This window comes from Temnothorax americanus, unplaced genomic scaffold (genome assembly GCF_048541705.1).
Source record: "Temnothorax americanus isolate GAGA-0224 unplaced genomic scaffold, ASM4854170v1 Scaffold36, whole genome shotgun sequence".
Lineage (NCBI taxonomy): Eukaryota > Metazoa > Arthropoda > Insecta > Hymenoptera > Formicidae > Temnothorax > Temnothorax americanus.
Genome location: NW_027509505.1, coordinates 1732032 through 1755384, shown reverse-complemented (window position 1 = coordinate 1755384; position 23353 = coordinate 1732032). Strand labels below are relative to the sequence as shown.

General features: G+C 43.3%; 6 protein-coding genes and 2 non-coding genes across 16 annotated transcripts; 3 read left to right on the top strand and 5 right to left on the bottom strand.

Annotated features, from left to right (window-relative positions):
• Nucleotides 1-156: 156 nt before the first annotated feature.
• Nucleotides 157-11699, bottom strand: LOC143901701 (frizzled-4-like). Of its 3 annotated transcripts, none has more exons than XM_077414143.1 (7): nt 10815-11699; nt 10257-10717; nt 9778-10021; nt 9447-9693; nt 8969-9221; nt 3749-3948; nt 157-2082 (listed from the first exon to the last, which is right to left on the bottom strand). In XM_077414143.1, the coding sequence occupies exons 2-7, from the start codon at nt 10457-10459 to the stop codon at nt 1262-1264; spliced, it is 1968 nt and encodes a 655-aa protein (XP_077270269.1). In that variant the 5' UTR covers nt 10460-10717; nt 10815-11699; the 3' UTR covers nt 157-1261. The 3 variants fall into 3 exon arrangements, with proteins under 3 accessions (XP_077270269.1, XP_077270268.1, XP_077270271.1); XM_077414142.1 differs by having other exon boundaries at nt 10257-10629; XM_077414145.1 differs by having other exon boundaries at nt 10257-10629; nt 11188-11699.
• Nucleotides 1063-7080, top strand: LOC143901720 (uncharacterized). The gene is made up of 3 exons (XM_077414175.1): nt 1063-1189; nt 4973-5154; nt 5251-7080. Exons 1-3 carry the CDS (start codon nt 1140-1142, stop codon nt 5322-5324), a joined length of 306 nt encoding a protein of 101 aa, XP_077270301.1. The 5' UTR covers nt 1063-1139; the 3' UTR covers nt 5325-7080.
• Nucleotides 11700-12388: 689 nt separating the features above from the next.
• LOC143901712 (V-type proton ATPase subunit D-like) lies at nt 12389-13265 on the bottom strand. Its single transcript, XM_077414169.1, has 2 exons — nt 12843-13265; nt 12389-12767 (listed from the first exon to the last, which is right to left on the bottom strand). The coding sequence occupies exons 1-2, from the start codon at nt 13230-13232 to the stop codon at nt 12444-12446; spliced, it is 714 nt and encodes a 237-aa protein (XP_077270295.1). The 5' UTR covers nt 13233-13265; the 3' UTR covers nt 12389-12443.
• A 117-nt stretch (nt 13266-13382) lies between these two features.
• Trnag-gcc (transfer RNA glycine (anticodon GCC)) lies at nt 13383-13453 on the top strand. The gene has a single exon. It is a non-coding gene; the product is annotated as a tRNA-Gly (tRNA).
• On the bottom strand, nt 13404-15381 carry LOC143901719 (uncharacterized). Its single transcript, XM_077414174.1, has 6 exons — nt 15242-15381; nt 14872-15145; nt 14717-14765; nt 14380-14503; nt 13831-14008; nt 13404-13758 (listed from the first exon to the last, which is right to left on the bottom strand). The coding sequence occupies exons 2-5, from the start codon at nt 14984-14986 to the stop codon at nt 13949-13951; spliced, it is 348 nt and encodes a 115-aa protein (XP_077270300.1). The 5' UTR covers nt 14987-15145; nt 15242-15381; the 3' UTR covers nt 13404-13758; nt 13831-13948.
• Trnag-gcc (transfer RNA glycine (anticodon GCC)) lies at nt 13597-13667 on the bottom strand. Its single transcript has one exon. It is a non-coding gene; the product is annotated as a tRNA-Gly (tRNA).
• Micu1 (Mitochondrial calcium uptake 1) lies at nt 15279-19187 on the bottom strand. 3 transcript variants are annotated; one of them, XM_077414152.1, is made up of 12 exons: nt 19046-19187; nt 18474-18728; nt 18248-18392; nt 17371-17530; nt 17089-17126; nt 16890-17004; nt 16629-16789; nt 16379-16495; nt 16165-16289; nt 15964-16091; nt 15706-15795; nt 15279-15536 (listed from the first exon to the last, which is right to left on the bottom strand). In XM_077414152.1, the coding sequence occupies exons 2-12, from the start codon at nt 18710-18712 to the stop codon at nt 15382-15384; spliced, it is 1473 nt and encodes a 490-aa protein (XP_077270278.1). In that variant the 5' UTR covers nt 18713-18728; nt 19046-19187; the 3' UTR covers nt 15279-15381. The 3 variants fall into 3 exon arrangements, with proteins under 3 accessions (XP_077270278.1, XP_077270279.1, XP_077270277.1); XM_077414153.1 differs by lacking the exon at nt 17371-17530 and adding an exon at nt 17822-17981 and having other exon boundaries at nt 18927-19149; XM_077414151.1 differs by having other exon boundaries at nt 18927-19146.
• Nucleotides 19188-19277: 90 nt separating this feature from the next.
• Nucleotides 19278-23219, top strand: LOC143901707 (pre-mRNA-splicing factor 38B). Of its 5 annotated transcripts, none has more exons than XM_077414157.1 (6): nt 19278-19606; nt 20056-20339; nt 21137-21300; nt 21835-22251; nt 22568-22801; nt 22893-23219. In XM_077414157.1, the coding sequence occupies exons 1-6, from the start codon at nt 19576-19578 to the stop codon at nt 22963-22965; spliced, it is 1203 nt and encodes a 400-aa protein (XP_077270283.1). In that variant the 5' UTR covers nt 19278-19575; the 3' UTR covers nt 22966-23219. The 5 variants fall into 5 exon arrangements, with proteins under 5 accessions (XP_077270283.1, XP_077270287.1, XP_077270284.1 ...); XM_077414161.1 differs by having other exon boundaries at nt 19279-19606; nt 22568-22811; XM_077414158.1 differs by having other exon boundaries at nt 19281-19606; nt 21149-21300.
• The last annotated feature ends 134 nt before the right edge of the window (nt 23220-23353 follow it).

Here is a 23353-nt window from a genome sequence, read left to right as displayed (position 1 = left end):
TTTAAATAATTTGTTGTTTTAAATGATCAAATGTGTTTATTTCTCATGTATATATATATATATATATATATATATACATTTTTTTATAAAATTAAAATTTATTAGGTATTATCTACAAGGGAATAAAGAAGAGTGTGCTAATAATGAAAGAAAATTGACATTTTACGAGTCAAATTTATTTCCTTACAACGGTTAAAGTTGCATATGAAAATCGCACCGCTAGAAATTGTACATCACAGAATTAAGTGCGATCGCGTCCTATAATTATTATACGCGGTATTCTATATCTATGGTTGCGTTCCGCTATTCACCGTCAGTAGTGAAAATCTATAGTTTACGAGTTTACGACGCGTACACTTGAAATTTTCAGTACTGACGGTGAATATAGGAACGCAGCCTATACGTATGTATGTACATATATGCGTTTACAGTTTACACGATTATGGCGTTGCGCGAATTAGGAGGAGGGAGATCGAAAAACAAACGTGTTTTCTTTCCCTCCGCCTCTATTCCACGATTCTTCGAGGTTTAAATTTAGCATCGACCGTTCTCTCGCGTACCCACGAATGTTTGGGCGGATAAATTCAGTGGCGTATACACGTTACACAGGCACGGGAGACGCGCTACGCGCTATATCGCGGCAACGCTGATGTCGCTGATACGAAATACATAAATCTTCCAATAAATCTACAAGAACGAAAGCGAGAACGTTAAGCTCGCTTGTTGTTCGGCGCGACGCGATTTAAAATTTTATGTTATCCTGCGACGGGACTTTGGCACGCGATTCTATTTACAAGTTGGAGAGAAATGCTATTAAATGTATGTATCGTGTCCCAACTACGATATGAAACAAAATTGAAAGAGACGCGTCAATGAACAATTATATTATCGAACTAACGTGTATGGCCATTAATTAAGATGCTGAATAACTTAGAATGGATGATTTTGTGTGTAAAAATTACGTAAAAAAGTTGGCAGGCAAATACAAGGCAAATACGTTACATTTCTATGGGCGGTGTTCGCACGTCGCAGTCCGAGTTTACATTCGAGATCGTTTCAGGCGCAACAATTCAGATGCCGATTGTTATCGTTGGCTCTGGATGGACGTCTAAGACTACCTAGGTCGGATAAGATCAGAAATGACCGGCTATCATCGCGGGTCATATCCAAGATACGTAAGGCACTATAGGTACATATACGTAAAAAATGAACAACAAACTATTGCGATATTCGCATCGCGACGCGTCTGCGTGACTGTCGTTCAAACTTGCGTCTCGCTACCCGAATGATAATGCTTTCGATGTTTCCGATGCTTCTTATGATTTCTGTGTGGCATCTGCGAATTCACTATCGTCGCGTGTTGGTGCAACAGAGGATGCTGCGGCGGTGTGAGATGAGCGAGATGATGAATCTGATGAGGCATGGGACTGCTGGCGGTGGCAGCGTTGTAACAGTGCACGACGGGCACCGGATGGCACTTGTGCGGTGGTTGCTTACAGTGGGGCAGCTTTCGGCACGCGCTCGTCACTTCCGGCCACCAGATCCACGCGGCGGCCACGACGCCGGCCCCGAGGGTAACCACTAATCGCAAGACGAAAAACTGTAGGAGAGGCCGAGCGGGAATGCGCGGCGCCGTTGACGGTTCCGGGGCTCGAAGCCACGTCTCCCTGCCCCACCATTCGTAGAAGGTCGTGCTCGCGAGGCAAATTGTCAGGATGGCGTAAAGGCAGCCGAATATCCCGACGCGAGTCAACAGCTGCTTTTGCCGTCGGTGAATCTCAGCCGGGGACGATTTGCCGGGGATCTCGCGCTGCGGCCGCATCAGCGGATTCGCGTGGGACGCCGTTAGCGCCGTTAAAACCGCCGCGGCCGCCGCCGCCGCCGCCGTCGACGAGGACGACGACGTCGATGTCGACGTTGACATCGACGCCGACGTCGGCGTCACCGCCGGCCGTCGTGGTAACACCAATGTCGCCAAGCCAATCAAGAGGAACGTTGCGCCGAACGATAGGTAGACGAATTGCGGCGCCAGCACTAACACGAGCAGGGAATGCGCGTTCTGCTGACCGACGAAACAACTTGCTGCAACAGAAAGTAAACATCTTGCTGCGAATCATTTTATAAACTGTTTATTGTATAGATACATCAAGTATCTACGGAGTATCGTAAAACGGAGAAAAGGATCGGAAAGGACATCAGCTTGGAATCTAATAGGACATACAATTTAAATTGAAATTAAAATTGCAATTGCGGTACAAAACTGAACGTTTCGTTATCTAATTGTCGCATGATATATATATATATATATATATATATATATATATATATATATATATGAAACTGGTAATAAGAAGGAATCTGAGACAAAAATTTTTTATGCAAAGGTTCGAAGGAGCTCTTGGTCCTATCGATGGACGGTGACAAGTTGCGAGGCGAGTTTCAAGTTTGAAGGTATTTGCATTGAATGTTACCCGTTGAAAGAGAGACAGAGAAAGGAACTCGACTATACCCAAGCTCATTTCTTTATGTGTACGCACGAATGATTCTGTAACTTCTCGAAATACAGTCAGCGTGCAAATTGACTGGATTGCGTGAGTATAGGAGAGAGGACGGATAATTCAGCGTGTCGTGTAAGTAACTTTGAGGAACTTTTTCCAAGCACACGTTCTCCGATATCTAATCTCTCGCAATATATACATTTGGATATCTAAATAATAAGAAAAAAATAACTCGCGTACAACGAAAACACGAGCGTGAAGAATTTCGGTCCGGCTTCTCACGTGTGCCGGGAAAATTTTTCTTTCGCGAGGGAGAATGCGGCAGATCTGGGCAGGTCTGATACCCCGACGGTGGAGCGCATCGCTGACATTCCTTCCGCGATCCGGGATCCGCGCGAATCACCTGGATCGACCCAATTTTTTTCATTTTTTTTCTCTACTGTCCACGTCCACGGTGACGGACATCGAGCGCGTGACGACTGTGAGAAATTTTGATGATCATAAAATGAGTTTAGAGTAGATAAAATATTTCCCAATATTATTACCAAAGTTAATTCGCGGAGTGCTGTACATTTATTTGTATTATCCGTATTTACATGCACATCCAAGAGTAAATATAACGATGACACGAATAATCGAAGCGCTACGCTCCGAGCCGGTTTAATTAAAAAATGCTAGTCTCGACTGGTCGTTCTCGAGCATAACTTATCGGAAACATAAACGCGAGAGAGAACGGCGCGTATTAGCATAAAATAGCCTCAACTGGACCACTCGATCGAATTGAGATGGATGGAGAGAAGGTCGGAAAAAGGCAAGGACAGATAAAGATCGGCACAGAGAGATAGGCAGAGAGATGAGTGGAGGTAAGAAAAAAAAAACAAATTGTCGAAGACTAGAAAGGGACGAGGGATTCCGAGGATCCAACATCCAACTACGCCAATGGCGCAACCTCATAAAACAAACGGTATAACGAGGCGTGGCCGTAAAACTGCTCCGGGCATTCTTCTTGGAGGCTCACCAACGCGAGTTTTAATATCGCGCGCCATTAGCCCTGCGTAGACGAAAGGATCCAACGATCCAACGATCAGCTCGAAAGTCGAATGTCCACGAGCGCAAACAAAGCGGCGTTAGCGTAAGGCCGTAAGATAAGCGCGAGGAAAATGTCAGCTTCGCTGTGTGTGATCCACGATTTCGTAAAATTCCCATTGAGGTGTGGAGAGAGAGAGAGAACTAGATCTAACAGGACTTACCGGTCAACTCGTCGGCGTCGACATCCCGCGTGACCAGAACGGCAATAGTGTGCGCGGCGGGAAGGCCCCAGGCCGCGACGGCACCGACGGTTGAGAATCCCTGCTGCGGTCCGAAACTATCCTCCTTGTAGTTGCCGGCCGTCCTCGTTCTCGTCCATTTTCTGGCCATTATGCACCACCAGGCGCATATCACGACCCACCTGCGATCCAAATCGTATCGAATAGCACGAAGACAAAGGGAAAGAGAGACTCGATATGTTGTTCGCCGAAACGATTCGTTAGCTTGGATTCCTTAGATTCTACGAATTTGAAAATAACAATATCAAAAGTACATTATAAGATGTAAAAAGCGCAAGATGTAATTTAGTAATTTAGTAAGCAAGGAGAGGCAAAGTCTGCCGATGGACGTAGAGTTTTCGATCGCGTTCCGAGGCAGGAGCTTCCTCGAATCGATTGTACGGCCCTGCGAGTTTGCAGCTCGAATAAATAAAAAAAGAGGAAGGAAGGAAGAAAGGAAGAAAGGAACGAGAGGAGTCGAGAGAACAGCCACTGCAGCCAGGCGGTAGAAGGAGCATGAGAGCGAGACGGAGTGACGCGAGGCGGCCGTGTAAGTGTTTGCGCCTCGTTTGACCTGTTCGCGCTGCTTTTCGATCTTGTCGAAGAAAGAGAGAGGGAGAGAGGGAGAGAGACTCGCGTGATTAATTAGTCGGCTTTTCACCGCAACCGCTCTCTCGACGAACTGGTTGCTGGGGAGAACGTGCGGTTGCACGTTGCACGTTGCACGTGGTGCAGCCCAGGGTGCTCGACTGCTCGACGCTGCTGCGAGAAGCGCGAGGACGAAGAAAGGCGCGTTCTGTCTCACGCGAGACCAGACCAGACCAGACCGGCACGCACCGCTGAACCATTGTTCGTTCCAGGCACCGAAACGGTTCTCAGCGAGTCGCCCGATCTCGATTCGCTGCTCTCCAAGTCTCGTCGCGGACGATTTACTACGCGTCGCGGTCGTACCGAGTACCGAGACTTGTCTTACTTGCGTTACGTGCAAACGTAATCGCGTCCTTTGGAATTGACTATTGAGATAAAATGCTTAATATCTCTACAATTAGAATTTGACAATATATTATAACGAACGACTGACGCGATATTAAAAAATTAACTGGGAGGTAAAACGATATAAAAAAAAAAAGATCGCGTGTCTATTTATAAAGAATAAATTCTTTTCAGGTTGAATCGCGTCCCGAGTCCCGAGACGAGGCTACCGAAAGCCTCGTCTCTCCGAAGGCGAAGGCGTAGGCAGTCAACCTCCTCGAGTGTGTTTGCCGCCGCTGGTATTTACCGAGTGAACAACGGTAGCCGTGTCTCTTGGCGCGCATCTACACGATCCACAGATCACCACCTCCCAACAGGTAGCCCTTGCACCTTTGCCGTAACACGGTGAAATAACACGGTCAACAGAGAATCAGGATTTATCTTTTTTAATAAATATATATATTTTTTCACAGACAGTGCCGTTTTCCAGGTATTATCGCTCTCGTGCGAAAAATGCGAAGCGAGAAAGGTTTCGGACGAACGTTGAATTTGATATCTTCGTCGAAGGACTCGTCGCCCAGGCAACCGAGTCTGAAATTGTGGAACGAAGGGCTTGGATTAACGCGACCGAGCGAGGAGATTTGGCAGATTCGCTAATTCCCTCCCGAAATTTATCGCATTGCCATTGGAAAAACAAAAACTTACCCACCGAATTCCGGTCGCGCGGTGATGAATGGAGTGACGCGACGCGCCCGACGCGATTATACTCGTGGAACGTCGATAAAAAGGGAAAGAGAACAAAATCGAGGGACGGTTAACACCTTGCGGGATGATGCGATCGCTTCGCGAGTCACGGGCTCAACACCGAATCGAATGGAAGTTTAGGCGTTTAGCGAGAGAATCGCTATAGCAAAAAAAAAAGGATGGACGTGTATAAGTATATATGTTAAAGAAAAAAATGGATGAGTTTGCTCGGCGTTTCCGATGCCTAGCGACGTCGATCGACGCAGGCACGATTAATAAGAAGTAACGAGCTTGATCTCGTCAAAGTATGCGTAATAAGGCCGATTAGTCGTGGCCTTATTACGAGATTCTTCTCTCTCTCCTCGTGACCGCGCTGCTACGCGGCTGGGTGGTCGACCACTCGCAGTTTCCGTGCAACGTCGGACTCGGACGCGGGAGAAGGGCAAAGAAGAGAGACTACCTAACGACTCGCTAACTAACAAAACAAACAAGAGGTAGCTAGTGGCCCTCTCATCTCATCTCGCTGATTATATACCCCGCGGGACCCCTATACCCGACGATGCTTCTCTCTCGCTCTCGTCCCTTCCCGTTCCCACTCCACTTGGTTTCTTACTCTCCGTCCTCATCTTTTTTTCTCGGACTCGCTCGGTCTTCTCTCGCGATCAATTCGCGATTCGCGAAAGGTTGACGTCGATGAACGTTCATTCGCGTGGAAATGTTCGCTATGCGACATGCGACGTACGCGACTTACCCCGAAAAAGATTGAATTAGGTGGAAAAAGCCTGTCGAGGCACGTACCTCTCGCGACTGATTTCTAAATTTACTTGTCGAATCAACTTTAATCGATTTATATTTTGCAACAAAATTTTACTTAATTTTATGTGCCGTGCAGTAAACACTGTAATAAACAACATACAATTTTACAATAAGATTCCATTTATACTTTCGATTCGAATTGTAGAACGTCTAACAACTAAGTCTAAAGTATACTTTGCGATATATCAATCGTATTTATATATGTTATAAAAAGGTGGGACGCGCAGCGTTGTTTCGTCTCCTTCGAAACGAACGAACGCACCAGATAACGCTGGCGGCTTGTTATCGGAATCCTTTAGCGCTTCAGCCAGTTTAGCCTTAGCCGGATGGCCCCTTCCCGATGGTTCCCACTGGCTGCGTAGTCGTCGGTGGAGCTCTTATCTCGGATAAATTATCGAGAAATTCTCGGATCCGGGTCCTTAAGCTTAAGGCCCGGGTTGGGCCCTGGGTTCAGAGAGAGAGATGATGGATCAGCTCTTTCCTCGAGCCCTTCTTTCGACTCGTTCTTTTTCCCTCGTTCTTGAGACGGCCGTCAAACTCTTGGAGCAGGGCGAACAGAGGTGAGGAACGCGAAGGAGGGAGAGAAAAGAGAGAAACGGAAACACGAAACTGCCGGATTACCTACCACCGTGGGGCCGTACGATCTTCTCTGTCAATGGCGTAGCACCGCCGATTATCGATTCGATTCTTTGGGGCGAGAGATTCTAACAGACTCTTGCCTCTGATTGTTTCTTGCATTTTCGAATTGGACAATTTTTTAATTTCAGAATTTCAGAATTTGTGAGTTTGTGCAGTGTTTTCGTGTACATTTTGATTTTTTAGTTTTATTATTTAACACAAAATATTTCGTTAGCAATCGATCTTACAATCGTGAAGAAAAGACATATAAATAAAAAATGAAAAAAATCCAAGAATTTGTTTTTTTAATTAATCCATGAATTCTCGGCGCGGTTCTAATAAAAACAGAGAGCTCACAAATTCGAGAATTTCTCGAGAACAAATTGTAATTTCTTTTTTATCCGCTAGAAATCTCGAGTCTAAAACTCGTTGCTTTTCGCGTAAACTTGACACACCTTACAGGAATAACGCGAAACGGGACGCGGTGGAAGGGGCGAGACAGGACAATGCGTGGCTAGGACTGCAAGGCCCTACGGGTCCATGGTACGCGGCTCCGTGGTTTCGTGTCCGTGGGGCGCGATGTTTATCGGCTCTTTCGATGTAAATTATGGCCATACGGTATAGAGTTCGCTACACCACGGCGCACAAAAGTATTCGGGCTTCGAGTTCAGGGTCGGATCTTTGCGCTCTTCTCGAAAGTATACGAAATGCAAAATAGGTATAAACTATATCGATTCAAAATTGACAAAGATCGACAAGGAGAACTGCGCGAAACGACGTTTCAACATTTACATAGTTGAATTTGCAAACAAATGTTTATAGATAAATTTGAAAATCCACGACAAGACGATCGATTTTTCAAAACTCGTTTGCACAATCGCAACCGCAAATTGTATTCATATATTGTGAATCGTCTTGTTTTTTGGTCTGAAGCGTCGCGTTGTTTCGTCCATCTCCTTCACCTTCCCATTCTCCTCTCTCTTTCTCGTTCTGCTTTTCTCGCACTTTCTTTCTCCTTCTCAAGCAACTTGCTTTCTCTAAGATGGAATGCCATTGACTCCATGCATATATCTGGCAACAAGGTTCCTCTCGACCCACCTCGTATACCGGGTGACCCTCGTTTATCCGAGAAATCATTTATGAACGCAAAGAAACTGAAAGATTCCGAAAAATATATAAGTATGGATAAAAATCTCAGGACTACAGGTGGCAGTAATTTAGATGTCGAAAAATTTAAAGATTCTCAAATCGAGTACGCAGATATCGAAAATTTGATGAAAACAAGAATCGCGCGAATAAGCTTTCCCTTCGTAACACGAATGTAGTTAGAATTCCAAAATCGCAACGTCTCTCTTTGGGCGTCGTGAAATTTTATATTCTAAATCTAAAAATATGTATATACGTCTATGTCGCGTTAAAAGCATGTATTTTTTTTATAAGACACGTTAAAACTTTCGAGTGCAAGTCTATTTTTTACGATGCGACGTAACGTTGAATTATCGGAACAAACACGGGCGAACGGACGATTTTTTTGCTTATGCCACCCGTTAGACGCGTTAAGACGAGCCTCTCGGTATAAACGGGACGAGATGGGATGGGACGAGATGGGAGTCAGAGGCTCGTTAGCGGCACGAGGGGAGTCAACACTGTTGCCAGATTGTTATCCCTACCTCGGACGACGCGGTCTCGCCGCAGCGAGGCAGCGAGGCGAGTGCAACAAGGCGCTTTGCAACACCCGACAACTTTGAAACACGTTACGCGAGGATCATCCGATTCTCGCACCCGCGTAATTAAAATCTAGCAATAGCGATAAGCAAACGCTGAAATTCATTCTTCGTCAAACGACATTGGATCAACGCCAAACACACCAACATATTCCGCGTTGTTGACATTATAAATACGATAAACTCTGTGAAAGATTTCAGGGAGATGTAACATCGTTATCCAGACGTAGAGTTTACGATCGTTAATCATCTTGAAATGACGCGAAAGAAATGTTTCAAACAAACTTACCAAACGATCGCTGCGTTTCCGAAATAGTAGAGTAGTAAAAAGACGACGGCGCAATACGGATTAGCTAGACCGTCTTGCGTCAGATACCGTTGCTGTTGTCGTTGTTGTTGCTGCTGAGCCAAGACAGCTTGATCCCGAGGATGTAACGGAATCGCGGGAGTGCAGGCGACGTTTAGCCGGCCGGCAGCCAATCGAATCACGTAGCCAATTGCGACTGCCGCATGACAGATCGTCAAGAAGACTATCGCCCGCTCTGTAAGCGAATACATATTATCTTTGTCATTGTTTAAAAGCCCATATATCTTTGAGAATTTAAATCCGATAGGGTGAAAAAACGACATTCGAAATATCGATCAAACGGCAATATTCCAAGTTCTCGAGATCGAAAGATCGAATATTCGAAATTCAAAGTTAACGCAGAGAATAACGCGTGTCGCGAGTTACCTTTTTCTTTTTGTTCAGTTTGCAAGATTCTTACCTGCGGTAGTGGTCAATATAGGTCGTTTGCGCGGCTTCAAAAGTGTCAGGATAGCGATCGCGACGGAGACCAGGCATACCGTCGCGAACACGGCCATCCAGGCTTCCGCGAGCCTCTTGTCCTTCTGAGACCAGAGGATATCGGCGTCACAAGCGGCGGCGCATCTTCCGGAGCGATTTAGGAAGATGTACAATCCAGACTTGGCGTACCAGGAGCAGCCCCAGGGTCCGTTGCCGGTGCTCACCGCCTGGATGAACGAACGACGATATTTAGTCGAGGTGACGATTTCGTCAATCGTACGTATCGTCGGTTGAATTCGTCGCTAAAATACCTGGATAGGATTAGCCGGTCCTGGCTCGCCCGGTCCTTCCATGCACATGTGCCGGTGATTGTTCTCCGGTGGAAACTTGGAGCAGTTCAACGCGGCGGGCCAGGGAAAGCCGAATCCCTGAAGAACCGGGAAACAGCGAGCCCGCACTTGCTCGCACAGACCTCGACAAGGGCCGATAGGTGCGGGGACTTTCTCGGTACACATCGGGGCGTACACCGAACACAAAAACAGGTGCAATTGCGCGCTGTAACAAATTATTGCGTACTATTTCAAAAATTATTATTATTATTAAAATATATATATCTATAATATATACAAGTAAATATAGAACGAAATCAGCCGATACATAAATAACGCAAGGCCGATAAGCCCAAATTGTTCCGTCGCGTATCGCGCAAAGCGAAGAAAATCGCTCTATATTATTACGATTGCGACAAACGACAGAAGAATTTAGGCGAATGCGAAGAAAGCGCATTTACCTGCATCCGTATTGAATGAGCGGGCTGAATGTTTGTAGAGTAAAATCGGCGTCCCCTTGAATCTCGTGACCAACTAGATTCGGCATAACGGTGACGTTGTAGCCGAGGCCACGGCACATCTCGATCCTGATCGGTTCGCAGGCGCCGTGCGCGCACCATATCGCCCGCACCAACGTCAACAACGGCAACAATACCCAACGCATTTTCCACGTTTCCAAAACGCGTTTTCCAAATCGCTGTCGTAAGCGTCACGTGAAATTTTCAGTCGCGTACGTCGCTCGCCAATCGCCGTCGATCGAGCGACTTGCCGGGATCGGGATCGGGATCGTGCATCTCTCTCTCCGCTCTCATACGAAAATTTCAATTAGAAACTCTAAAAAAGTAAAACGTACGACATGGAATATACGTAGAAGGGAATCGGTACTTATCGTTAATCATTTTTATCAAGACCCGTCTAGTCTCTAGCAAGAGAAAGAATTAAAAAGGTGAAAATTTAAAATACGGAGACGCATCGCGCATCGAGACAGAGCGCGCACGAAGATTTTTAATTGGACTCACTTTCTCGTCATCTCAATTACGATCCTGTCCACAGCTTTGTCTAAAGCGAGCCGTCGAATTTTCAATCTCGACTTAACGAGCGGTTCAATAATTGACTTGCGCCTCGGTTAAACGAGATCAATTTAACCGGAGTCTTCGTCTTTCTCCAGAGTCCAGGGTAGATTCGGTCTCGGTTTCCAACAACCGACGATCAGATTTCAACGCGACTCGACGCTCTTTCGCGACACACGCGACACGCGCACCGTGCGCACATATACGCTTCAATTTAATAATTTAGAAATTAGAAATATATTTTGAAGAGATGAAGCATAAATAAGCTCTACTTTACACGCAACTTTGTTGAAACACGAAACGTGAAACACACGAAACGGACCTTGTTTCTTTCCGGAAAAGGAGCGGTTTGCGAATTTGCGGAACAAACCAAAACCATGTTTACGCGAGAGCACATGCGCACGCACGCACGCACGCACGCACGCACGCACACATGCGGCAACGATCAATAACGATGCACGATTCAGCGATCAGCGGGAGCGCGATTTTTCGAACGCGAAGGTAGTACCAAGTACAAGCGGACGATCACAAAGGCGGTCGCATACTTGATCGGTCGCGTTCTCGGTTCTCACGTAGAAACGCCACGCCGCGCCACGCCGCGCCACGCCGCGCCGTGGGGTGGGTCGCCGGCCAATCACGGAAGGCGATCGCGCGTACTACGATAACTACAACGATCCTTCGGGCGGATCATCGTCGTCGCGCGCGATCATTTAACGCAAGTAATGACCGGCCCGAACGCGCTGTCCTCCCTCGTCGAAGGTTTACGGCCGACTAAACCATTAAACGCTGAACGGCTGAAACGGCTGAAAACGCTCGCCGTCGCCCTCGCCCGCGCCCGCGCCCGCGGAACGGATCGCGTGGGATCGCGCTCGCGCATCGCGCCCTAGCGTCACCTAGCGTGACGTCTGTTTATTCCTGACCTCCCCTCCATCCTTATCCTTTTTCGCTTGTGCGTTCGCTTCTTTACAGGGCCTTCTATCACTTCTATCCTGGCGGCAGGCGACAGGCGGCAGGCCTGCCTTCTCTCCAAGTCAGCCGAGTCCCCATCGGCAGGGATTTGAGGAGATGATTTCCGTCGTGCTAACTCCACTTCTCCGTGTGGCGATTGATTCGATCGATTCTGGGTTGCGTTCCAAAATTCACTCTGGGTAACTTCAAATCTATAGTTTACGTCGGAGTCGGAGACTGGCGTGAAGGCTAGAGTGAATTTTGGAACGCAGCCCTGATTGCTCCGCGTTTGCTACGCACCGTGCGCTACGCGATGTGCGACGCGGAATTATTTTTATATTTGACTTGACGCTTTACAAACGTATATGTATAACATATTAATTTATGACGAGAAAGAGAGAGAGAGAGGATATATTTCTCAAATATGAGCGGTTAAGCAAACGGCAAGGAAACTCATTTTTGTACAAAAGAAACGATCGTCATTGAGAGACCTTCCGGCAAGTTGGAATTTTAACGCGAAAGGAGGTTTCAGCGATTGGGAGGCCCGGGAGAAAAGAGGTCGCGTTCTCTTCGGCAGCGGTTAAGACTGGGCTTTACGGCCTATGTATTTTCTTGGTACAATTAAACGCGTTAAAACAGAAGATCCTCGTCCGCGTCGTCGAGGACGTTGGCGCTCCGTTGGCCGTCCGGATGGTCGCGACGTCGTCGCCGCTTCGCCTTCCATTCCCGTATCTTCTTAAGGCGATAGAATTCCTCCCGCTCGTATTCGTCGAGCTCGGTGACGATGTACGCGAGGGTCCGTTCCAACCGCGGTACGACGACGTGTCGGAGAGCGTTTACGCGACGTCTCGTCGCCTCGACTGCCCGATCGAGGATCTGGAAATTGCGCTGCAACGACGCCAATTCGACCAGCAGATCGATCGCCTTCCCGTAACTCATCTTCAGTCTAGCTACCTGCCGACACACGACGCATATCGAGCACTAGCGATACGTTTACAACCTACGTATACCGTTTAGCGAATGACGCACTTGTTGACCGCCTCTGGCTAATCCGACAAACTCGAAGGGATCGGCGCCGCTGCGGAAGGACTCGTAGATCCATAGTCGAATCCCACCGATCGTCTCCCGTCTGGATCGAACCTTGGTCCTGGCCTTGTCGACCGCCTGCAGAACCAGCTCGTTCACCCCACCCGTCGCGTAATTGACTTCGACCAACGAGAAGGCCGCGTCCCTCGTAACTTGGCCGAGTTGAGATTTGCTCTCGAGCAACTGCTCCGTGATCGCGCGAAATCGGATCGAGAGACCGTCGACCCGTTTCGCGAGGAGATCGCGGCCCCTGCGGGCGCGGACCAAGCGGCATTTCACACTCGCGTGCGAACTGGACGTCGGGAAAACCGCCAGTCTGTCTACGATCTCCATGATTTCTTTCGTTCTTTCGACGACTCCGTCGCAATCGTGAATCGTGACGATCAGTTTTGTCAATTTTTTCATAACGAAAAGGATTGCGATTTTCAATTTTCCAAATTGTATTCGATCGATATGGAGAAAGATATAGACCTTCGCACGTGAGCATCGGTGGTTCAGTGGTAGAATGCTCGCCTGCCACGCGGGCGGCCCGGGTTCGATTCCCGGCCGATGCAACTTAATTTTTTTCTTTTCTTTTCTTTTTGGTAAAATTTATATCCAAAAAATATATATATATAGGAAACATATTTAAAAAATTAAACGCGTCCTCTTTCTCGAATGATTATATAGATCGTTCGCATGGACAAAAATAAAAAGTTGCATCGGCCGGGAATCGAACCCGGGCCGCCCGCGTGGCAGGCGAGCATTCTACCACTGAACCACCGATGCTCGCGCTTGACTCTCATAGCTTTAGTATTTTCACATTGACACCAATACTTCTCGTTTTCTGAACGATCGCTCTTTCAACGATTCGTCGTGTCTAAAAAAGGTAATTGAAATTTCAAAATAGAAAACCGATTATAATATTTCCAACCATTGTTTGCGAACGTACCATCTGCCGACGCGGTTATATCCTATTGAAATAAATTATGGAAACAATTTCGAGAACGATGAATTTTTATTAAATAGATTATCCACGTTTGTTTATTAATAATTAGCCTCTACCAAAGTTAATGATTCAAGTCCCAATACTGTTCGCCGTACTCTCCATTTTTGTTACCCCATTTCACCTAAAAAAAATGTAACAAACTATAAATAAATTACACATTTAAATAGATGTGCCGATATATCGATCATCGATCGATATTCAAGATGTTGCTTCGATCGACGAAAGAGCGTTCCAAGATGTAAAATATGGAATAACGTTTACGTGTAAAATATGATTGTACGTAATGCCGGGTCTACACGGCGAGTCGTAGGAATCGACCGCGCACGGTCGCGTATATTCTCCTCAAATTCGATATTGCGCGTGGTCCATTTCCTACGACTCACGACCCACGACTCGCCGCGTAGACCCCGCACAAATGGCATATTATATGCGTACGAGTGAATAACATTCTTGCTTATATGTATAATCGTTAAACAGAAAAGGTGTGATTACCTTGCCGCTGTAACGATTATTGTCAAAATCTTTTCGTTCGATTCTTTGTTCCCATTCGGTAGGATTCTCACAGACGTGACCAAATTCAACTTTAAGAGGCGCCAGATGTTCCGAAAATATGTCTCTGCGTCACGCGAGACGAACGTCATCGAAAGTACATTTACCATTTTTTGTCATTTCGAATAAATATTATATTTATATTAAACTTACTTTAAACGTTGGGCGGATAAAACGAAAAACATTTAAAAGTACACGCGACGTATAAAGTTATAAATAGAATTCTATCCTAAAATCTGATAGAGCCAGGTATAAATCGTTTAAAGAGGTCTTTACTCACTGAAAGTATTGCCCCGTCGACAAAATATCCTGCTCCGTTGAGGCCTCTTCTTTATTCGCAATTTGCAAATTTAATTGTAATTAAATATAAAACAAATTAATATAATATGACGCGCGATATAGAATCACGATTCACTCGCGACGCGATATACTCACCTGTTAAAGCCATTTCTGTAAGTTTTTCCAGTAAATTGGCCGTGACAGAATTTACGACGAGTATTAACGTTGCGATTTGTGCCAAAAGTAAATTGTAATTATATTTCGTTTGCATTGTTAAATCTAGTTTATATTACTTTGAAACTTGCGATGTGAGAAAGTGAGCGATCCGTTGACGTCTCGTTGAACGAATGCCAAGTACTGAACGCGTATCGAATAGGAGAAATTATGGTCTCTGCGCCGCGCCTTGCGACTTTTTTTCGGATGGTACGCTCTATTTAGTAGAGTAGTGAAAGTATATTAGCGCAATGCATCGTTGTGGAATCTATATTTTAAAATGTAAATTATCTTTTACGAACGGTATATATACCATAATAAACAGGACGGTTGCAAAATTATTCCAAAAATTATAATTCTCTATTTTGCATAGCATTTTATTTCTCTCTGTAACGTACGATTAATGAAGCAAACATTTAGTCACGATTAAGGAGTAGCGTTTGAATTATTCGATTATTTATCGTACGACAGAAGATTACTATGTTTTGCACACTTGATCAGGGATTGAATTAACTTGACGAATCCAGTATCCTTTGGTTTCTCCAGACCGCGGAGCACACGGTTCTTCATCACAGCGACGAACTCCCGATTGCTGAGTTGTCCGTCCACTGTGAAACAAGTGAAATAAGATCCGCGATAAATAATTTAACTATTTAAAACATATTCTGTATATTTAATACACATTGATGCCATCGTGCTATTTGCGAGAGAATAACATTTCTTTCTTTTCTTCCACTTTAACGCAAATAATATTTCTATTGATAAAAATTAACTCACTGTTCTCGTCGAAAATTGTGTATACCACTTGAATAATATGGTCACTCAGATCAACGTGTGCTACAGTTTTTGCTACGTGTTTTAATGTCGCTGCAATATTATAAAAAATTATAATAAAATAGGAATAAAGATGCGGTTGGCTTGGTATTTTAAATTATTACTTTTTACAATCGATGAATCGTAAATCATTCTAAATTATTTTATTATTTAAGTTTTAGTTGGAACATTTGTAACTGGAGTTACAATTATTTTATATACCTTGATCGATAGATGCGCCAGCTATATGGTAGAACGTCAGAGCTGTATCAACGTCGTTAATATTATTCAAAAAGTGAAAAAACTTGAGGTATTCCTCTTTGCCGATTCCTTTCGGATCTTCTTTAAAGCTGTACGTAATTGAAGTTTAACTATGGAATAAATTATTGAAATCTTATAAAACGTGAACATTTTCACACTCACGTCTTCTTCACCCTCTTCAACATTTTTGCCTTTTTTTTCGCTGGATATCCAGCATAAGCCAACAATAATTCTGTAAAATCTGTCTCAGTGATATTGCCGTGTTCGTCCGGATTTCGTCGTTCAAACTAAACGGAAATAGACAAATGTACGATGAGCGAATATTGAAGAATATCGACGTGGTGGATGTATATTAATAGCGAATCCAAATTTGTACCTCAAGACTCAGAATTTCTCGTTGTAGCTGCTGCTGGAAGTCCAAGAATTTTTCGATCGTTAGCTTCTGATTCATTTGTGGTCCAAAGAAGTATGTCGTTAGCGCAGAATTTACTCCCTAAAATCCCAATAAAAATCAAGATTTTGACTATTCGATCAAGTCTGATCGTTTCCACACGCACATATACATTCAAATTAACGAGTGTTTAATACATTATTGTTCGCGATGATAAATATTAATGATAAAACACCTTAAAGGTGCTTCCCGTGGTTGCATGATCGCGATGTCGAGTACCTATACTAGTTTGTTGCCGTATCAATGTAGCTACTTTTCCAAACTCTTCGGAATCGACATCGCCATCTCCGTTGAAGTCAAACATTCTGAAGGCGATTTCAAAATGACGTCTAGAAGCTGTAAAACAGATTTAGATTGAAACTTATCATATTGTTCTTGTTACAAAAATGTCTTCCTATTACACGATTAAAGATTGACGAAATAACAAGGAGCTCACTTGATAATACGGTCAGCAGAAAGATGTAATCGGAGAAAGTAATAAGACCCGCACTGCCAAGTTTGTAGAAGATGCTATCTTCGTCTAATTCTAATTCTAATTTGGTGTGAATATTCTAAACGAGGAAGAAAGCGTTTCTATAGAAATACCTTGCGCTTAGTATTTTGTTATTTAATTTCAATTTTGTTATTCGAAGTACCTTTGGATCATAACGCTTGTACTGGTCCAGTCCAAGGCCTGAAAGTTAACGATACAATCCTTACTATCGCAGTAATTTTTTATAATATAATAGTGTAAAAATGTCCACAACGAAATGTAAACTCGATAATACGATCGAGAAAAAATTTTAATTTGAACACGTTAGTTGATTTGCACGTGTAGAGAAGCTACCACAAGGGATCGGCAAGCACCTCGCAATCGATTCGAAATATCGTATCGAGCGATATTTAATTCGAAAATGAGGAAAGGCGCACAGGATTACCATCGGGCTGTTTCACGCCGGGCGTCATTGATCTTAAAAAGTCATCCGGTGTCATAAATACTTCGTGCATGTCGTTGCTCGTGACCTGGAGAGTTGCGAAGTAACGGAACACTTTGTCTGGCGTCGAATAATGCCTCATACGGTTTTCATATTCTATTATCTGCGCATACATATAGTTAATCGCGACACGGTTAGTTGCGAGTTTTAAAAGGGTGCAAATTACAGGCTCTCAACTGTAGTAGAAAATTAATACCTGTGCGATAATGTTATATATGTTCGACTTTGACGAGTGTTTACTTGGTATTAGATGAGAAATCGGTATATGCAAAAATATTTTAATTAGCAGAGCGAAGCAGGTAAGTTGTGATTAATAGGATTTAACGTAGACCGTGGACATTCCGTACAATCATATTTCGGTACCGATATAATAAAAATTTTCAGGAAGCCCTACCACGTGGCTGTTGCAAGTCTGGGGTGATAGCTCGAAGAAAATCATCAGGTATCATGTAGACTTCGGTACCTTTCAAACTAGTTACGCTCACAGTCGCAAAGTAACGAAAAATTTTGTCCGGTGTCGAATACGCTCTAATCCTGTTCTCGTACTCTATTATCTGTAAAAACACTTCAGCCTGCATCGTTCTGCCGCATAGATACGTGCTGACGCAAATAAAGAATCAAGTCGCAAGATCTACAGTATTGTTCTATCTAACGACGCAGGAATAATGGAGAAATATTATTGTTACATATGCATCTCTTTTTTATTTTATTATGCGATTGGTCCTAGCTTTGGGACGTTGATTGAAAAAATTTTGACAATTGAAAGAATGATTCTAACGCGCACGTGTGTCATTATGGATAGTGCAAGTTTTCAATAAACCTTTCTATCGCGAAATCCAATCTTCTGTTTTCTGTTCTTCTTCTTTTTTTGTAAATCCTGTTCTATATTTGCCGTGCTTTCGTCGTTCCGAGTCTCTTCCGCTACGATGCTGGCAGCATCTACCTTAGGTACTATATTAAGCAGACTGAAATAAAATAATACATTGGTATACAAAGTAAAATTTAATATTTTCAGCATTTAATTACAATTAATATTATTGACTTACCGCTGCCAATCCAAACAGTTTACGATCATACCGGCGCTAAAAATTACAAGTGTGATAATAGTGGAAATGCGAATTTTTTTCCTAGTGTGACCAAAATTTCTGAAATTACGAATCTGATTGTATTCGTACGCATTTTTCCTATAATTTTTTTGTAATTGTACAAAATAGAGGGTATCGATGGTTAAAAGCTTCCGTCGCAGATACTGTTGGAATACGCATGTGCCTCTGCTGAGCAGCATTGTCACAGCTGTAGCTCTGAAAAAAATAGAAGTTATATCGATCGTTACGTTAACTTAAAGATTTATACAGAATTTAGCTGTATTAAGAGCAGTCGGATAAATTGAAGGTGTAAAACTGTAAAAAATGTATACTATATAGGTTTATTTTCATATAATTAATTACTAATATTATTTTAGGTGATCAGCATTAATGAATGTACACACGAGTCCTTACCTAATGCGTATTTACTTTAATGAATGAATTCCTCACATACGCGTGTCTAAAAATTCTTACAACGAGAACGAAAAACAGAAAAACACACCCAACCAACGGCTCTAACCTCTACCCTCTACCTGCGGACTGCGGAAAACGGCAGAAAATTCGGAGTTCGGACTTCGGACTTCGGACATTCGACATTCGACTAATTCCAGATTCGACCCAATTCGATCATTCGACCTGACGATGACGGCTGATTTCGTGATTTCACTCGCAACAGTTTGTAGTCTTGGGTGTTAAATGTTATTGCGCGTGCGCAATGTAGAACAGTAGAACCGGATGTGTACGTTTGTCCATCATACGTAACAGAGAGCTACGATTTCTGACGGTTTCTCATTCTCATCGTTCTTTTGCCTCTCGGAAGAGTTGCGGTTGATGGTTTTTAATTTTTACGGATTATATATTCCGGAGAAATCGTCGCACATCGGAGGTCTTCCTCGTGAGTTGATCTAGACTTGAGAAGGTTTCAAGTTTCAAGCGGTTCGGAGTTCGAAGCTGCAAAGCTGACTGCCGATAGTGCCGAGCGGGTTTATTCGTTCTCGTCCTCGACGCGACCGATGTGGAGCGTGGAGGCTCCACGCGAGTCTCCCCGACAAATCGCTCGAAAATGCAAGCGCAGGAGGCCGAAGGCGCGGATGGTGAGTAAATATGCGTTCTGCGTCATCCAAGACACTCCGATTTCGCGATCATTGGATTTCCTACCGTTCGTGAAAGGGCTATCGATCCTTCCTTGTTCCTCGGGTAACGTAACCTCGATTAGCCTATTGGCTTGGCGATTCCCGATCTTTATCACATTATTTTCAAGTTAACGCCAAACTTTAATTACTCATCTCGACACTGTTTGATTTATTTTCGTTTGCGTGCTCTTGATCTACTCGAAAATAAGTTTATTGGAACTCGAAAATAGCTCCGTATGCATGGAGCGAGATGAAAATGCAGAAAGTATCGTTATCGATTTTTTAAAATTCTCTATTTTATAGAGAGCCTGTCTTTTTTTTTTACAATCTACGTATAACGTGCTCTGTCAATAAGAATGTCAATCGTCGTATTGCATTGAGATACGCTGAGTCTTTTTTTCGTCTTTCAGGATCCCCGTGGAATAACTCGAGCGGCTGCGACGAGGAACGTAGACCAGCTCAAAAGGAGGGTAAAAAGTCAAATGTGTTGCCACTTTGGGGCAATGAGAGGACTATGAATTTGAACCCTTTGATCCTCACCAATATACAGTCGTCACATTATTTCAAGGTGAATCTGTATGAACTCAAAACTTATCACGAGGTGATCGACGAGATCTATTATAAGGTCTCCCATCTAGAACCGTGGGAGAAAGGCAGCAGGAAGACTGCGGGCCAAACCGGCATGTGTGGAGGCGTGAGTATGTTTTCTCAGAATGAACATTGAATTTTCTTCTTTTTATCTTTTGAAAAGCCTTTTTGTAATTATCAATATATTTGTTGGAAGTCTAAGGCTTGTGAGATGTTGCGTAAACGTATTCGCTTGTACAGAAAACTGATTGTATTGCACCTAGCCGAAAACCTATGGGCAAATTATCAGACGAGAGTAGTGATTTAAATGCAGCCGTGTGTTCGATGTGTTCTAATGCAATATTAGTTATTATTACAAGACGGTTTTTGAAATTTAAACACCGACAGAACCCATTTCTGTTTTTTCTCTCTGTCTTTCATTCGATACGTTCATTCCCACGTCTTTTAAATGATTTTTCAGCTACGCTTGGTGAACTAAATGTTTAGAAAAAGAAATTACATTTTTATTTTTAGCTGAGAAAATTGAAAGTTAAAATTATGACGGAACAATATATGAAACAGAGATGGTGTTCCAATGCTTGTTACAAAATAGAACGATGTTACAGTATAGTAGAGAAAAAAGTCAATTATTTCTGTCAAAACTATTAGTTGAATTATCGAACGGTGAAAAGTTTTGGTTAGTGCAGCGATTTTTACTTGTTCGTAAAAAAATCGCAAAGTTTGTCACGTATACGATGGTAGTATTGCCAATGCTTAAACAATTTAAACGCCTTGGTACTATTACCGTTGTGCCAGACGCAAAATGTTAATCGCACCACTTAATTGCAGAGTAGCGTGTATTCGGTCCATTATTATACAGTAACACGAATGTGATTTAACTGATTGAGGGGGGTGTAAATTTAGCGGTTTATGCAGGTACGAGGCGTGGGAGCTGGCGGAATCGTTTCCACGGCATATTGTCTACTGTACAAACTCTTCACGCTGAGGCTAACCAGGAAGCAGCTGAATGGGCTCATTAATCATCCGGACTCACCCTACATACGCGCTTTAGGATTTATGTATATTAGGTAAGTCTTATCTAATATATTATATTGTTTTAATTCTCTATTAAACCCATACAGAATAATTTTATCGCAAATTTTTGTCAAGATATATAATTTTTAGTAAAAAGAATATATTCAGATTAAAAATTTATTAGAAACGTGCTTATTTTTTTAGTTCATTATATTTGCTTGCTAGCTAATTATATTTTATCCTTTTTTATATTTTTTATTTAGTTTTAGCATAATATTATAACATATAGTTGGAAACTTAAAAAAAAAAGTGACATAAAATATTAATTATAATATAAATCTGTTAATCCTTTATCACAGGTAAAGGATTAATAGTGGTGTATGTATACACATGTGTGTGTATATCTAGACATATATATATATGGCAGTTAAAGGGACAAATTTGCTTGATTTAGCATGGATACACTGATCAAGACTGCTGCGAGTAGTCACTCGAATATCCTTTCAGACCCTGTAGGCTAGACTTGCGACGTCTAACCGTTCAAGTCAAACTATAAACTAGTTACGATTATGATTATATATACACAGTACGGTTACGATTAGATACACACAGCCACCGGCAGACTTGTTCAACTGGTACAGCGACTATCTGGAGGACGAAGAGGAGTTGGATGTGAAGGCGGGCGGCGGGCAAATGATGAAAATGGGCGACATTCTCAAACAATTCCTCACCAAACTCGAGTGGTTCTCCACGTTGTTTCCACGGATACCAGTACCGATTCAAAAGGATTTGGAGCTGCGATTGGCCGAGCGTTTTCCGCAGCAGCAAGTGAATGCGCGAAACGCTAAACCGCCGATTACTCTTAATAGCCACGGCAAGTACGGCAATAAAGATGGCCGTAAGGATAATGGTAATTTGACCGCGCGTAACCAACAACCCCGACATATCCCCGACAACGAGGCCCAGTGGGGTGAGGCCGAGCGTATGAGCCAGTGGCGTGCCAGGTGCGTCCACGTGGTATGAATACAATGATCACGTTATTAATATTTGGATAAATATGTAGAGGTCATCTCACAAATAATTTTTTGAAATTTTAATGTTTTACGTATTTCGAAACATAGAAACTGATACAATCTGATAAAAAAAATTTGTTCTCGCGTTTTGTCTAGATATCCAGAAAATTATCTTTGATGTACAGTTGTCGATTTAGCGAGGATTTAAAGTATTGGGTTTTTTTTTCTTTGCGTATATGTCGAGTCTTGCAATCAACCAATCGAGACAACCAATGTCATACTTCCGTTTGAACGTGTCTCTTTGCAGAACCGACGAGGATCGTAAGGACAAGAATAGAGAGCGCGATCGAGAGCGCGAGAGGTTGCGGGAGCGTGACAGAGAAAGAGCTCGCGAACGGGATCGTGAGAGAGACAGGCACGGTAGAAGGTCTAGCAGTCGTGATAGAAATAGAAGACAGAGGGATTATAAAAGTCGCAGCGGAGACAGGTCACACAGAGATCGGAGCAGGGATCGCAATCGCGACAGAGACCGACATCACAGGTAAGGACAGGTAAGGACAGAAGCAAAAATGGAGATTTCTTAAAAGTTTTGATCGATATTGCATTTTAAAGGATAATTATTATGATTTTAGAAGAGGCTCGCCGTATGACTACGCCGCAGAGTTAGTACGCGAGCGCGAGAGGCAACGAAGGGAAAGAGAATAAGAGACGATTACACATTGTGTACATATTTAATTATTTCTACGAACTAATATGTAACTATGAGCATTAAGGAAAAAAGCGACGGTAGCTGCCGAGCCAAGTCAACATCACCGCCACTACGATCACTATCTCTATCGTCAGCATTAAGTACGTTCACAGGGGAATGTTTTCCGAGGTGGAATATTAAGTGGAATTAAATTTAATTCTATATTCACATGTAGTTTACATGTTTTTATAAAATAAACTCGTCACTGTCACTGCTGCTTTTCATTGTGTATCCCGCAATATTTTTGCATCTGTCACTTCAGATTTTTTCAGGCAAAAGGGGAATTTGTCTCGAATGTGCTTTTACTAACTAAACTGAACTATATATATACACGTTTGTTTAGCT